Raw genomic sequence first — 16,539 nt, 5'->3', positions numbered from 1 at the left:
GTACTAAACCAATCATATATCTCGCGGGGTTTCGATAGAAAATGGTTCAGATTTAGAGTAATTTTAAAAGAATAGGGCTTGGAAAATCTTGTATTCAGTCAAGCATGTATGGTAGGGTGGGGTACTAAGATGGATTTTCTCGTCCCATTTGGTAGTAAACAAAAAAAATCAATGAATTATAAAACTGTATCCCCACGACTCCCCCCCTGTTAATTGTTTAAAACACGATCAGGATATTTATATATTATGTGCTACAGGTGTCCCATCTTACCCCACAGTACCTGTTTCCTATTCATTTATGGTAATGCGCGGTCCATAACAAATTAAGGACGTGACAATAATTTGTGACCATGCATTCAGGTCACGAATACTAATTACCCCTAATACTAACTTCTTACACTTTCCACCATACTAGTAGAGAATACTTCACTAAATGCCAACAAAACTGTTTTAAAAAACTCAAGTAAAAAAACGTTATAACCTTATTTTGCGTTTTAATTTTAAAAGTATGAACATATTAGAAACAAATAAATAAGCAGGCAATTAAAGGCGTATTAATCAAAAAGTTTTACAATCTTGCACAAAATCATCAAAAAATACAGCATAAGAAACTTTCTTTTTATTGGCATGGTGTAAAAGAAATGCAAGTTGCTTGCATCATACCATTACACAATTATAATCTTCAAAAGAGGAAACCGAAGATCATGTTATATAAAAAAACGAAGGAAAGGTAATCAACAGCAAAACAACACTTGTTAAAACACGCTATGGAAAAAAGTGTGGGTAACAGTATGTGTTAGAATTAGAAAGCGTGGCTGTTGAACCCATGTGTATTTAAAGGCATCAACAGCAAAACAACACTTGTTTAAACACACCGTGGGTGTGGGAAAATGTGGGAAAGAACATCAATTAAAAAGCGTGGCTGTTCAACCCAAGTACGTTAGCAGTAACATGTCCTTCTTAACATCCACCCCCTCCATCACCTCCACCACAACCTCCACCTCCTCCACCACCAAAAAAAAAACCCCCCCAACCTTTTTTTTTTCCTTTTCCAAAATCACCACCTCCGAATCCACCACCACCCCCGAAACCCCCACCTCCTCCATCACCACCTCCGAATCCACCACCACCCCCAAAACCCCCACCTCCTCCATCACCACCTCCGAATCCACCACCACCCCCAAAACCCCCACCTCCACCAAAGTCACCGCCAGTGTATCCACCTCCACCAAAATGCGCTCCGTTGTTATGTCCAACACCTAACCCTACACTGGGTGGACCACCGTGGTAGCCGCTGTTGTAATGTGGGTTCATAGCAGGAGCAGAAGGATGGTTTGACTGAAAATGGAAGCATAACATTAGGGTGTCACCACAAACTTTTTAAACTTCATATATATATATCCACATAGTATATGTTTTACATCTGTTTTAATATCAAACATTATCTAGATTTAATAGTAAAACAAAATCCTGATCAACTAAATAAAAAAATAAATATACTCTTAAAATTAAAGAGTGAAATAGTATAAGTTTAATTGCAAAAAATGAAACTCTTGTTCCAGTGCCACTAAATTTTTAATTGAAGAATCCAACTTACCACACGACGATGAGTTTCATTTTTTTGTGTTGGTTTAGTTTTATTTTTACAACAGCAACAACATATAAGGATAATCAACAATGGGCCTGCTACACCCACTGCTATTCCTATGATTACTCCTGTACTCAAAGAAGAACCTGAATGCAAATCACATTAAATGAATGAGTAAATGTAGTTTTTTTACTCTCGAATGTCGGGAAAGGACAGCGGTTATAACACAGGTGTTCTGTTTCAAACATCCATGCCCGCTTACGAGTTACCACATATGTGAATTTATGAGTTATTATTATTTCGGATTTTTTTATTAACACAGATGTTCTGTTTCATACAATTAGTGCCTATTATGACTTAGCACGTACATACTTTTGTGGGTGATTGATTTTTTGGGAGTTTTTGTTTTATTTAGACAACTCATTAGTGACTACTGAGTTGGATCAATTGTCATTAGGTGCCTTGCCCAATGACACATATCCCACAATGGTAGCAGCGTTGAGGCTTGAACCCAGAAGCTTTACATTACAGGCAGGTGCGCTATCCATTGTGCCACGTCACCAGACTTAATTATAGAAACAGTAAGATATAAATGTTATTTTAGAACTATATATACAACCTTTTGGAGACGTTGGAGATGGAGAACTTGTAAAAGACACAGGATAACAAACTGGAAATGCAGAAACATCTGTTTTTGTTGAAGTTACAGCCGCTAACACATGATTTTCTGGAGTACAGGGTGGTGCCTGATTGCTACATAGTTTAAAAATAAGTTAAAAATCTTGCTATAATACGTGTGTGCAGAATTAAAATAATAATAAACCATGAAAAAAAAATTTTTTTAATAAAAATCATAATAAATTTAAATAAAATTGAATTGCTATATTAATTTGCATATACCCAAACTTTTTTACTTATTCTTCATTTTTTCCGCATAAAACCAGTAAAACAGTTTACATATTGGTGCACATGACCAACTTACTCGATAAATCTGTAGTCATTCTCACACTGATGAAAGAATGGGTTGACAGCATTGCAAGGACATTCACAATTATTCCCATTCCAAGTAGTTGAACAGTGGGGTAGCTTTTTAAAATACCAAACATTATGTTACTTCTGCTATCATGCATAATGTAAATAATCTTTCAATCTAGTATAAAATATGTAGTGTATTTCCAATGTTTCCCTGATGAAGTCTTGCCGATGGCAAAAGAACTGTCGGAAATACACTATGTATTTTACTATTTTCATATCAAATGAACCGTTTAAAGATTAAAACAGCAACAGTTTGCAACATATTTTATTTAAGAAATACTTACCACTTTAGAACAAGTACAAGATTTCCTATTGTACGACCTACACAGCGAGGATTTGTCTTTTTTGATAATAAAAGCGTTTGTACCAGAAATGGGAATAAGTCTAAAAGTATAACAAGGATTGCTTTCCGTGCTTGCGTGATAAGCACTCTGCTCGGCTGATATCTGTAAAAGAGTTTTTATCAAGTTTAGATAAAGTGTAAGTCTACACTGTTTCTTCATAATAAAAAAACCTGAATGAACAAAAGCATTTAAAAGTTCACTGTGTTATGATTACCAATGTGGGTATGTCATCGGTCACTGCTCAGGGCCCCAAGTCCCAAGTTTTCAGCCAAACACAAACAAAGAAAAAAAATAGTTTTAAAGATCAAAACACGATGCAGTAAAAAGGAGACTGCTGCTATAATAAATTTTGATGCCCAATCCACATGATACCAAATAAGTCTCATACATAATAGCATATAATATAAATATATGTTTTGAAATAGAATTATATACCTTATATGTTCTTTGAATAACACCAGTTTCAATATTTGAACATTGTTTCTGAGCCATAATACCCGCCTTGATTAACACTGTTGTTATTTCTGGTTCAATTTCCGTTACATGCTTGCCAAGGGTAGATGTTTGAGTACTAACCTCTGCTGATATGACATAACCGGCCAGGTCTATAACTATACACCTGCAGATGTTAAATATGTTGTTAAGTTAAAGTTCTTGTAGTATGGTAAAGAAGATAAGTTATAATACTAACTTAGTTTGAGTATTGTTGCACACTGGATAATCTCTATAAAGTAATTTCCGAAAGTGAGAATAGATTAAATCAACTCCCATAACTGCAACAACCTCATCTCTTAGTGTGTTGTGGAAACCATTAGCCCTGGTAATGCAAAGACATATATAAACATTATATATAGATACTACTACACAAGTAAGCTATTATTCTAATAGAAATCACTATCAGTCTTTTATTCTATTTGAATAAAAGATTGATGATGCTATTTCAGGTGAAACAGCTCAATGGTATACTATTCCATGCCCTTTTTTATATATATAATATACGTTTATGCAATTTTTCAACATACTTTCCTTCGAAGATAACTTTACTGAGTGTAATAACATTGTTGCCTGATGCTGCATCTCTATAAGGTGGGGTGATTACAAATTTATCACGATTTGCTAAAGCATGTTCGTACCTGTAAAACATATTGATGTTTCAATACAAACCAAAAGCCACAAATAACTTTTTATACTGATTGACAAATGTTACATGTATGTTTACCAAGGACGAACTACTGGATCAAAGTTTTTAGGAAGTTCCGTTCCAGGGTACATTCTGAAAACTCCTTCCTTTGTCCCGATGTATCTCCAGAGTATTTCTCGCTGTAGTTCCTGGCTTGCTCCAGAAATTTCGGTCCATAGCTGCTCCAATTTACTTGTGGCGTAAACTACATTTCGGATAGAATTCTGTGAAGAAAAATAAAAAGTTTAGTTTAATGCTGATATTATACATCCCTTCAACATAACTTTAAAATTGAAATTGCTCTTCTTGTCCAATAATAAACTGAACCCATATTTCAATAAAGTCTTGGCATATGCCAGAAAAAATGTTGGTTACAATAAAATTTGTGTTTTATTTTATACCAAAACTACAGTTTCATATCAATCCTATAAATGAATAAATGTAACATATTTACTATCTACCCTCGCGTGGCAATGACATTAGCTATGGCAGGCTAACCATTGTGCCCGACTATGTCATGGCTGATATTAACAGCAGAATAATAAATAGTAATACATATGTAATCAGACAAATACAATGCTAGAAACTGGAGTTAATACAAATACAATCAAATTGTGATAAATGGTATATTGGAAAATCTACGGAAAAAGAAGCTGATAATTTCACCTTCACATTTGCAGTATTGGGTCCAGTTCCCAGCATGTAATTCTTCAATGATGTGACATCTGCGGCAGTTTCAGATTTGGAAAGATATTGACTTGGATGTTGGTATGCCCTTGGTGATAACATAACTGAGGATTGATCTACAAATTGAAAGAATTTATATTTAGTAGCAATGTTGTGTTATTGGGAACTTTTGTAGTTTCTCAAAAAAATGTTGTTTTATTTAAAAAAACATAACTATTCTCTTGGCCATTTTTGAAATGCTTTTTTTTAACTTTTTTAAACCGGTTAAAATCATAATGAAACCAAACATAATTATCCACCTTTTGCACCATAACTGTTAAGATGTTTGCAAGGTGTTGTTGGTGCCACCAAATCCAACCGATGATATAAAAACTTTTGATTAGGTGAAGGTAATTGCTGGTTTTGTAGAACTGCTTGAGTGTCTCCAACAGCCAAAACAACACACAAAGAAAATTGTGTTCCGGGTATCTAAATGTGGAAAATTTATAGAAAATGTTAAGATGATTGACTTCATATTTGTAAATTACTTGTTTCCAAGAGTAAGTTGACATCACTTGGATTTCTCGAACGCCATACTTGCTACTGTCACCTTGTGGCAAGATTCTGGTTGCTAGAAATGTTTTGTTTCCACTTTCACCTCTGAAGAAATAAAGAGTTAAACAAGTTCCTAAAGAAATGTTGATACACATTACCTCTTCATTGATTCAAATACAGAAAGGAAAGCTGCGTTTCTTTCATATGCAGTAGCGGAAACAAGTAATGGATCAACATTAGAGATGTATGAGAAAAGTGGATGATTGATGACAAGACCTGATAGAATTTAACAAATATCAAGTTAAAGAGATATTTGATTCTCTATAACATTGGCATACCTTTGTTATTGATCACAAATGAATAGGAAAGTTCACTTGGTCTGAAGTATGAAGATTCTGCGAGTAACTCTTCGATGGTAATATCAACTGCAGCCACACCAACCAGATTGTTGTTTACATAAACTGGCAAACTGGCGGTCATTAATATTCCTGTTTTAAAATAAATACTTCGGTTTTGCATTCATGATATATTGGTTGTAAGTTATAAAGAAAACAACGAACCAAGTCCCCATCCATCAAGGTAAGGTGTTGTCCATAATGGTTCATTCAATCCCTGACTGTTAACAGCAAAGAAATTGTAATACGACGACATCTGAGTTCTCAAGTTACTAGCATGTGGTATATGTGTAAATAATCCAACCTGTGATGTAGAGATTTATAGAAAATTATAACAAATACATTATAACATAACACTATGAAATTCAGCAGTCCCATTTGCTACATTTATTTATTCAATATTACTTAAAAAACAGATTAATATTTCAACATTAAATTTGTCATCTTATAAAAGTTTTTTTAACCAAAATTTAAGTATTTTATTAATTTGTTCTAGTATAAAGTTGTAAACTTCTGCTTCAGTTTGTGCAGTTTTTAAAACTATATGTCAATTTAAAACGAAATGCCTATCAAAAGGTTGTTTCTTACGCTCTTTATTTTTGTTCAAAAACTGTTCACCTGTCGTACATGTATTTTTATATATGTCTAATGGACTCACCCTAGGTTCAGGAATGTTTGGATTTTTTAAAATTCCGTAAACATCTCCTTTATTTGTAGCCATATTCCGCAAGACACCAAAGTCTGTAATGTTTTGTTAATTAATGGTTTAAAATTCACATTTTTAATCCCCTTAATAATAACTCTATTTGTCTCTTCGATTACGGTACAAAAGATTTAGAAATGTTTTAAATAAAAAGACAGGATATAGTGGCTTAGAGTTAAAAACATATTTACATTTAATTGGAGGAAAATAAGCGTGGTCCCTACACCTAGCAGACAAACGAGCCATTTATGTTTAATTATTTTCAATTTAAACTTCTAATACAAACAAAAATGTGTGTAAAGACACAATCCAGACAGTGGCGTATTTAAAGAAGATTGACAAACCAGCACTAACCAGCATTTCCTAGACCATACGTCAGAATAATAACTGAATTGTTGAGCTGTTCATTCGCTCTTATTTGAGCAGACAAGATTGTCGACCCAGGATCATTGGGGATGCCATCGGACATAAAGAGGATTACCCGATCTATTTCAGAAGGATCTATTTTTTTAATATTGAAGTCTGTTTAACGCAAATGCAAAAATAATGTATACATAAAAAGTAACAAAGTCTATATAATGGCAAGTTAGATGTAGATACATCAAGCTAAAATAATAATGTAATAGAACCTTAATAATGTGATGGAATGTATTAAAAACAAGTGATAACATTCTCTTGCATTAAATTACCTGAAACTGAAGGTTCTTGTTGAAAGAAAGAAAATGCTTTTTGCAGAGCTGGTGCATAATTGGTGCCACCTGAAATTTGTATTCATATTTGTAAATGTAAAAACTGCCATAAACAGACATGAGGTGTATGAAACAGAACACCCTTTTTATAACAACTTTCAAGTTACATCCACATGAGGATAAAGAAAGTTACTTTCCAAAAATCAGCATGACTGTATCTGATTCTTTAATATGGCATTTTCAATGAATGAATAAATGTGAATGTCTTTTTTGTATGGTTGATAATTTGACCACCCATTAGTGACCAATGTGTTGGAGAAATTTTCGTTAAATGTCTTGCCCAAGAACAAATTTGCCAACAATGGTAGCAGTGCAAAACAGTTTACCTCCACTTGAAATAGTATCCACAAAATCTTCAACTTTTTTCTTGTTTTGAGGTGAAGCATCAGCAAATGTTGTTGCAAAACATTGATCACTGGCGACAGTTGATTGAAAAGGAACAAAAATACTCGAAAATGCCATAACTGCAAACTGAAATGGGGAAAATCAAATTTAAGTGAAAAGTTTTATGGATTTTATAGATAAAAATAACTTTATTTGTCTTGGCGATTACAGTAGCGAAAAATTTAAAACGTTTAAAGGGAAAAGACACATAGAGACAAAACAACAGGTGTTATAGTTCTAATCATATTTACATTTGTTTGGAATAAAATGAGTGTGGGCGCTACACCCAGCAGACAAATAATACAGCATCAAGGCTTAAAATTAACACTGGACAAACAAAAAGTGATTACACAATAAAACCAATTTGTATATAGAATTACGTTATAAATGGCTTGATAATTTATGTTATAAATGTGTTTATAATGGGTCTCATATGCAAAAATCATGCATGAATACTTACTCTATCTTGTGGGTTAAGGGTGTTGACAACACTTTTAGCAGCTTCTTTTGCTAAGTTCATGTTCGTTACACCCATGGATCCACTTTTGTCAATAACGATAACGATTTGTTTTGGTTTGGGTACATTTGCTTGTACATACCATGGCCTTGGAAATAATTTTTTGTAATGTATAGTAGGGTGGGAGGAGATTGGACACCCTTTTATTATATTTTCTCGTTTCATTTGGTAGTAAACAAAGAAAATTCAAAGAATTATAAAACCGTAACCCCAGGACTCCCATAGACCTTTGTTAATTGTTAAAAACACGATCAAGATATTTGGATGTTATGTGCTAAAGCTGCCCCATCTTCCCCCACCCTACTGTATACCTATATTTGGTCCTGGTAAAATACAAAAACATTACATATCACGTATAACATTATATAAATGTATAAAGGACCACTGGCTTGAAGCGATTGCTGTTACGTGTCTTGCTGGGGCGGAATAATATAGGTTTCACTGGTACTTTTTAGTTTGCACAAACTTTAACAGGTAATACCTGCATCGGTTGTCAAATGATCCACAGTCGGTTGCACGCAAAGACGGGAACAGCGTTGTAACACCTTGTTCACTACCAAAGTATTGCCACTTAAGTGAGGGAAGGTTCTGATAGTTTTGAATGCAAGCGTTTTTGAAACCATTTTGTAATTTTGTTGAATTGAGGGGGGAATTGGAAGATTTGCGCTCACAAACTTGCCCATAGTTGACCTGCAAGTTAAATACTGCTTTATACATTCCGCGCAAATGTTTAAAACACGATACATATATAGTAGGATGGGGGAAGACGGGATACCTCTAACGCATATAATACCCAAACATCCTGATCGTGTTTTAAACAATTATAATAACGGTCTGTGGAAGGCCGTAAGGATATACGGTTTTATAGTTCTTTAAATGTCCTTTTCTTACTACCAAATGGGACAAGAAAATGAAATAAAAAGGTGTCCCATCTTACCCCACCCTACTATAATCATTTAGGAAAATTAAGTCCAAATTGATGTTCCATGAAAACAAAAGAGCAGTCAATCGTAATTAGTGTTATCAGTTAGCATTTAACAAAAAAACATTCATCAGATTGCTGATGTTTATTGTATGGGAAAAAAGAAAGGTGAATACTGCTGTTTACGTATTGTTGCGCAGCGTTCGTTGTGCGAGCTTATATCAGAATCAATCATAACGAAGTAGTATGAAAAACAAGCATGGCGAAAAAGGGAAAAGGCATGCGGTCGCTACGTTGCAGGACGCTTCCTGCGTGCGATCTTTTAAAGGGGCATACCAATGAAAATTTAAAATTTCTATATAGATAGAGATGCTTAAATGTGATCTGAAGGTACCATCAAAGTTTTAAACATACCCCTACCTATTTACAACTTTTCATTTTTAGATAGATGGTATATACACCTTTAACTTTTTGTTGAGTGATACGCGAAAAATACATTGCTCCGCTAAAGTAGTATTATAACGTTTGTATGGTCTCTACCTTTTGTTTAAATGATGGATCAAACTCCAATTGGCTATCGGTCATTCTGCAACACTCGCTGTTTAATGACGTTGTTCCTCTGTATGACGTCACAACAGCGTCTCTAAGACGCCTCACAACTGCTTTTCGATCTTGAAATTTTCGACCGAACTCACTTGCAATCTGTTAACATCCCAACAAACATGTCAAAACTTTTCACAATATGATAACTTGTTATTAAATAAAGTCATTGTAACGTGAGGGCTCATCGCTGCTACTATTGTGGGCATACGCCTTCTGTTCTTTGGCCAGCCCCATAACGGCAATCGCTCCAAGCCTCCAACTCAGTGGTCTCTTATGAGTTATCTAAATTGCCAGTCATGCACCAAAAAATGAATAGTCACCTACAAAGTTAGATACGTAGTAACTCGTAAGCGGGCACGAGGTGTATGAAACAGAACATCTGTGTATAGCGACTGTCGTTGCTCTGCTACGTGAGGAGAAAGCAGTTACATTTATTCATTCATATTTAAAAGCAAATCGTCAAGGCGCAAATTACTTACCGAATCAAGTAGGTTCTGACTGTTCAGCGGTTGATCAACGTATGTTAATGTGTCTATGTAAGCCTGTGTAATAAATTGGATTTATTAAAACAGCCAAACCATAATTTACAACTAGATTTCTTTATCACTGTTGTTATACCCTGTAAGAACTTGTCGTTTTCGTTTTCAATACACAACTGACACGTCATTAGCCTTATAATCTATAGGGCCGAAGGTGTGTCAGACTGCGGGACCTCACCCACATATAATATTGAATACACACCCTATAAAAGAAAGTGGCAATACATTAATAGGCCAACAGCTTTGAAGTTTAAAGACTGTAACTATAATACACAGCAGTTTAAATCATCTCACCTGCATCTCTCTGTACTTTAATGAATTCTCAGTGAGATTTACAATAGTATTTGAGAAAACATAGGGATTAATTCCTGGATCGAAGCATTCCGTATTCGACATCATAGAAACAAGTGTAAAAGCGACCGCGAAAAACATCGGTCTACTACGTCATATAAAAAGCTACCAAACAAATAAGTATAGGAGGATGGGGGAAGATGGGACGTCTTTTCATTCTATTTTCTCGTACATTTTGGTAGTAAACAAAGAACATTCAAAGAAATATAAAACCTTGCCCTCGCGACTTTCATAGACCAATGTTAATTGTTTAAAACACGACCGACCAGGATATCTAAATATTTTGTGCTAAAGGTGTCCTATCTTTTTCCACCCCACTATATTTTAAGAGTTTAATACTATCCATAAAGTACATTGCAACATAGACAAGCATAAAATCTGTCCAACTGTATAATATTATAGCCTCTATAGGGCCCTTAATATTTTCTGCATTTTGACTACTAAACGCGTTTTTTAACGTGATTCGTATTATTATGAAAGTAAATTTTGGCAGGACTGCAATTTTACAAATACACAGAATAGGAACTTGCGCGATTTTGTTCGGTGGAAAAGTTTAAAATTATTACAGACTGTCTCGTGATATCCTCAGGCAACACAATATGTGGTTTCATTGCAGCCTACTTTAAATATTGACAAGCTTTCGCATTTTCCAATCTCAATATATAGTACTGTAGGGTAAGATGGGATAAGGTTAGCACCGAATCCAATATTTCCGTATTTTTGCGAGGCTACGGTTATATTATGCTGTAAGTATTCATTTTTACTTCTAAATGGGACGAGAAAAGTGAATAAAACATGTCCCACCTTACCCCGCCCTACTATACAAAGCAAGGTTCAAATTTTCCCCTTATATATATGTTGCAAATTTGTAAGGTATAAACACGCGACCCGAGTTCAAGATACATATGAGCATGTAAGATATACGTGTCGAAGAACAACAAAACAGCAATTGCGTCATGGGACACTGATATACTCATTTCACTCGCGAGCATATAACGTCATAATTCCGGAAGCATGCGCTTGCACAACTGTTTAGTGTTTACATCATTATTAGTTACGTTTTTGATTATTAGGCGATGAAAGTAAGCGAGAAAAGGGGTTTAAACAGGCGAAAATTTAGCCTGAAATTGTTTATTTTATACATAATATATACAAATATTAATCGATGTAATTATAGTATATTTTTATTCAAATTCGAGACCACTTAAAAAGGTTCTAAGACGTGGTGAAAACTGATGTGACGTAATCGGAAATTGAGTGAACAATATTAATATATATATATATACTGTAGTTGTAGAACAGGTAAACTCGTAAAACATCAGGTCTACAGTGTAATAAGTTATTTTGTTGAATGTGTTTAATGTAAAACTGTCCAAATATGTTAACAGGGTATTTTATAAGCGAGAATACCAAGAAATGCGAGAGCAGTGTAATGTAATTGTAAACAATTTGCATAACAGGAAACTATTGTACGTACGTAACAGGCAGCAGTTAGTTACCCATATAAAATTTGTTTGTTGTCTGAGTCAGGTACAACAACAGTGACTTATGTGTTTTATGTTTGATTGTTTTATCGTCATTTTTAACTTATACTGTAATCGGGTATAATCATGGTATAATACAAACAAAGCGTATGATTGTATTGGTCTGACTATTCGTATTTGCACAGTTTGGTCATGACTTATTCATAAAAAGGCAATAACAAAATAAAACGTTTTAAAACCCATTGCAAAATATACAGCAACAAGCGTCAGAACTGGTCATTAATTCCTATATGTCAAATATTTTCAAGGAAAACAAGCACTGTTCAAATATTTTACGTAGAATAATTTGTTTGGTGTATACCTGTGCAAAATTAAGAGAAACGTTGTTTTTCGCAAGTGTCTGGAAAATTCCACCAAAGTTATATAGCAGTTGTGCGCGCGAGAGAAATATAACTGGTAAATTTCCGATGAGCGCGCGTTTATGACTGTCCAGCACGGAGTTCTACATTTTTACTTTCATGACGCATACGATTTTCCATTTATAAGACTAAGACCATAGTATACTGAAGTATACTATGCTAAGACACAGAAGCGTCTTACTTACTTAGATCCCAAAACCACAGAATATAGATAGAAATGTGTAGTTTGTATATTGTTTTATGTAGACAGTGAGAATTTAAGGCATGTGGATACGAAAATATACTTATATCGTTGCCTGAGGGGGTTACGCGTTGTGTATGTTACACGTCTGCCTGTATTATATAGCGAACGTTTAGCCACTGTGGCGCTGTAGTAATATTACAGAACGTCTCGAGTCTAGGAATATGCTTAATAAACTTATAGGTATTATAAACTCTAGGTAATAGTCAAAAATCATCCGGTACGTAATAAATACGGCTGGTGGGAAATGTTAGAGGTTGGTAGTTAGGGGTTATTCGTTAGTGGTTAGCAGATAACGTAACGCAAGAATTCTTCACTAGCCCTAAACTTTATTTATTTATGTACAGAATATTTATAAATGAAACATGAATTTGGTAATCGTTTTTGCGTTAATGTTAATCGCTTCAAAAGGGGAATGTTTTAACTCTGGAATAAATCCCCTTGTTTTCTCGAACACGATTTTTAACCTCACAGAGAATGCACTGAAGCAAAGCCAAATGCAGGTAAGTTAAAATTTGGAGAATTTCTGTTTCGTAAGCGATACTACGAACGTACAACACGTTAAGTAGCTACGTCACGAATAAATGAGTCATATAGTTATTCCCCTAAACCAGTAAACAATTACGAATTTCCAGGCGTACCTCGACACATTGACTTATACCAATCAGCCACTACAAGAATCAAGTCTACTTGACGCAGTAAGTGTGAAATAAGATGAATATTTTATAATGCATTATAATGCAAGGCTTGTATGGCGACAATACGAACCAGAGAAGCTTTTTAGCTTTTTAAGTTGAGTCCAATGTAACTCGCGCCAACATAGCGCAAGTTTAGATGCCAAGTCATATAGTAGGGTGGAGGAATATGGGACACCTTTAGCACATAATATTAAAATGTTCTGATTGTGTTTTAAACAATTAACATCGGTCTAAGAATACGGTTTTATAATTCTTTGAATTTTCTTTGTTTACTACCAATTGGGGCGAGAAATTAAAATGAAAAGGTGTCTCATCTTTCCCCACCCTAGCCTCGCGAATATAAAATAGCGTTTGGTAACTGTTTAAAACACGAAAAGGAAATACGGGATAGTATGTGCTAAAAGTGTTCCATTTTACCCAACAGTTCTGTATATTTAGCCATTTTCTTATGTTCACGCAGATAGCGAGCGATTTCAGTCGAAAATTTCTAGAGCGGAAAGCGGTCGTTCGACGGCTTCGCGATGCTGTTGTGACGTCATACACGGGAACGACGTCATCAAACACCGAATGCTGCATGCTGACCAATAGTGAATTGGAGTTTGACCCTTCGTTTAAACAAAAGGTAAGACTTATAATACAATTATTTACCCAGATAAAGACCACCAAAACATAGCGCCGAAACGTCCGTTTTCAGTGCATTGCAAGAAGGCTTAATAAGAGTCATATACCTGCATATGTTTAAATGTGTTTGTCACACAAAATATTTACATCAGCATATTTATATAACATACATGATAATAAAACAATATTTTATAATTGAATTTCCAAATTATCATGGTGAATGCTAAACAGTATATAGGCTTTAACTACCACAATCAACTTTATCAAAAACATATTAAGGTGGCTGTACACAGTATCCGGAATTCGTCCGTTTTGTTTGTTTTGTCCGGATTTCGCTGCCGCATGCGGAACTCGGTTATGGGTTTGCATACGACTTCGTAGGCGAATTCGCATGTCTGATACTGTGTACAGCCACCTTTAACCAGCAATTAGTAAAAGAAAATACAGCATTTTGTATAAATGTTTGATGTTTTATTAGATACACAAATTACTGGACATATGTAACTGTTTATACTTCTATCAATGTTCTGCTAAAGTGATAATACTATACTGCCTTATATTATATTTTGACTTTCAGGTTAACTCTGGTCAAGTTTGTGAGCGCAAATCTTCCAATTCCCCCCTCAATCCAACTAAATTACAAAATGGTTTCAAAAACGCTTGCATTCAAAACTATCAGAACCTTCCCTCACTTAAGTGGCAATACTTTGGTAGTGAACAAGGTGTTACAACGCTGTTCCCGTCTTTGCGTGCCACTAACTGTGGCTCATTTGATAACCGATTCAGGTATTACCTGTAAAAGTTTATGTAAACTAAAAGCGCCAAACTTTATTATTTAGCCAGCCACCTTTTTAGATTAACTATAATTATGAATACATGTATCAACCACCATGACGCAGTAGTTAGCCCGTCTGCCTATAATCCCAGAGAATAGATTATGGGTTTGAAGCTCAATGCTGTTACCATTGTTGGTACATGTGTTCATGGGAAAGACACTTGACAGCAATTGCTTCAACCCAGTGGAATGGTCAGCTTGTTTTTTACTAGGTAAGACTAAATATACAAATTACAAATAAAATATCTTTGCAGACCGTGGTATGTACAAGCAAATGTACCAAAGCCTAAACAAGTCGTTATCGTTATTGACAAAAGTGGTTCAATGGGTGTAACGAACATGAACTTAGCAAAAGAAGCTGCTAAAAGTGTTGTCAACACCCTTAACCCACAAGATAGAGTAAGTATTCATGCATGATTTTTGCATATGAGACCCATTATAAACACATTTATAACATAAATTATCAAGCCATTTATAACGGTATACTATATACAAATTGGTTTTAAATGTGTTATCACTTTTTGTTTGTCCAGTGTTAATTTTAAGCCTTGATACTGTATTATTTGTCTGCTGGGTGTAGCGCCCACACTCATTTTCTTTCAAACAAATGTAAATATGTTTATAACTATAACAACTGTTGTTTTGTATCTATGTGTCTTTTCCGTTTAAATGTTTCAAATTCTTCGCTACCGTAATAAAGTTATTTTTATCTATAAAATCCATAAAACTTTTTACTTAAATTTGATTTTCCCCATTTCAGTTTGCAGTTATGGCATTTTCGAGTATTTTTGTGCCTTTTCGATCAACTGTCGCCAGTGATCAATGTTTTGCAACAACATTTGCTGATGCTTCACCTCAAAACAAGAAAAAAGTTGAAGATTTTGTGGATACTATTTCAAGTGGAGGTAAACTGTTTAGCACTGCTACCATTGTTGGCAACTTTGTTCTTGGGCAAGACATTTAACGAAAATTTCTCCAACACATTGATCACTAATGGGTGGTCCAAATTATCAACCATACAAATAAGACATTCACATTCATTCATTCATTGAAAATGCCATATTAAAGTCATGCTAATTTTTGGAAAATAACTTTCTTTATCCTCATGTGGATGTAACTTGACAGTCGTTATGAAAAGGGTGTTCTGTTTCATACACCTAATGTCTGTTTATGGCAGTTTTTATATTTACAAATATGAATACAAATTTCAGGTGGCACCAATTATGCACCAGCTCTGCAAAAGGCATTTTCTTTCTTTCAACAAGAACCGTCAGTTTCAGGTAATTTAATGCAAGAGAATGTTATCACTTGTTTTTAATACATTCCATCACATTATTAAGGTTCTATTACATTATTACTTTAGCTTGGTGTATCTACATCTAACTTGCCATTATATAGACTTTGTTACTTTTTATGTATACATTATTTTTGCATTTGCGTTAAACAGACTTCAATATTAAAAAAATAGATCCTTCTGAAATAGATCGGGTAATCCTCTTTATGTCCGATGGCATCCCCAATGATCCTGGGTCGACAATCTTGTCTGCTCAAATAAGAGCGAATGAACAGCTCAACAATTCAGTTATTATTCTGACGTATGGTCTAGGAAATGCTGGTTAGTGCTGGTTTGTCAATCTTCTTTAAATACGCCACTGTCTGGATTGTGTCTTTACACACATTTTTGTTTGTATTAGAAGTTTAAATTGAAAA

General features: G+C 34.5%; 2 protein-coding genes across 3 annotated transcripts; one reads left to right on the top strand and one right to left on the bottom strand.

The window, feature by feature from the left end:
• Nucleotides 1-960: 960 nt before the first annotated feature.
• Nucleotides 961-10,639, bottom strand: LOC100183158 (VWFA and cache domain-containing protein 1-like). The gene is made up of 24 exons (XM_018812391.2): nt 10,475-10,639; nt 10,121-10,183; nt 9,579-9,740; nt 8,598-8,806; nt 8,060-8,204; nt 7,542-7,686; nt 7,156-7,224; nt 6,821-6,967; nt 6,422-6,504; nt 5,929-6,067; nt 5,707-5,856; nt 5,527-5,644; nt 5,362-5,473; nt 5,134-5,302; nt 4,814-4,950; nt 4,187-4,371; nt 3,990-4,100; nt 3,659-3,784; nt 3,403-3,586; nt 2,908-3,069; nt 2,571-2,674; nt 2,208-2,341; nt 1,598-1,734; nt 961-1,338 (listed from the first exon to the last, which is right to left on the bottom strand). The coding sequence occupies exons 1-24, from the start codon at nt 10,610-10,612 to the stop codon at nt 961-963; spliced, it is 3,507 nt and encodes a 1,168-aa protein (XP_018667936.1). The 5' UTR covers nt 10,613-10,639.
• A 2,362-nt stretch (nt 10,640-13,001) lies between these two features.
• Nucleotides 13,002-16,464, top strand: LOC104265853 (VWFA and cache domain-containing protein 1-like). Of its 2 annotated transcripts, none has more exons than XM_026835077.1 (8): nt 13,002-13,178; nt 13,311-13,373; nt 13,834-13,995; nt 14,572-14,780; nt 15,084-15,228; nt 15,590-15,734; nt 16,041-16,109; nt 16,313-16,464. In XM_026835077.1, the coding sequence occupies exons 1-8, from the start codon at nt 13,041-13,043 to the stop codon at nt 16,447-16,449; spliced, it is 1,068 nt and encodes a 355-aa protein (XP_026690878.1). In that variant the 5' UTR covers nt 13,002-13,040; the 3' UTR covers nt 16,450-16,464. The 2 variants fall into 2 exon arrangements, with proteins under 2 accessions (XP_026690878.1, XP_018668084.1); XM_018812539.2 differs by having other exon boundaries at nt 16,298-16,464.
• The last annotated feature ends 75 nt before the right edge of the window (nt 16,465-16,539 follow it).

Source organism: Ciona intestinalis, chromosome 7 (assembly GCF_000224145.3).
Source record: "Ciona intestinalis chromosome 7, KH, whole genome shotgun sequence".
NCBI classification, from domain to species: domain Eukaryota; kingdom Metazoa; phylum Chordata; class Ascidiacea; order Phlebobranchia; family Cionidae; genus Ciona; species Ciona intestinalis.
The sequence above is the reverse complement of the archived record's forward strand: the minus strand, read 5'-3'. Positions and strand labels throughout refer to the sequence as shown.

Excerpts from the sequence above, each read along its gene's own strand:
- LOC100183158 (XM_018812391.2), bottom strand. The coding sequence starts at position 10,612 with ATGTTTTTCGCGGTCGCTTTTACACTTGTTTCTATGATGTCGAATACG. Across the intron at positions 8,205-8,597 it reads TCATTTGACAACCGATGCAG|GCCATGGTATGTACAAGCAA; the intron begins GTATTACCTGTT and ends ATTATTTCCAAG. Across the intron at positions 5,303-5,361 it reads CAACTTACTCTTGGAAACAA|ATACCCGGAACACAATTTTC; the intron begins GTAATTTACAAA and ends TTCCACATTTAG.
- LOC104265853 (XM_018812539.2), top strand. The coding sequence starts at position 13,041 with ATGAATTTGGTAATCGTTTTTGCGTTAATGTTAATCGCTTCAAAAGGG. Across the intron at positions 13,996-14,571 it reads ACCCTTCGTTTAAACAAAAG|GTTAACTCTGGTCAAGTTTG; the intron begins GTAAGACTTATA and ends TTTGACTTTCAG. Across the intron at positions 16,110-16,297 it reads ACAAGAACCGTCAGTTTCAG|ATCCTTCTGAAATAGATCGG; the intron begins GTAATTTAATGC and ends TTAAAAAAATAG.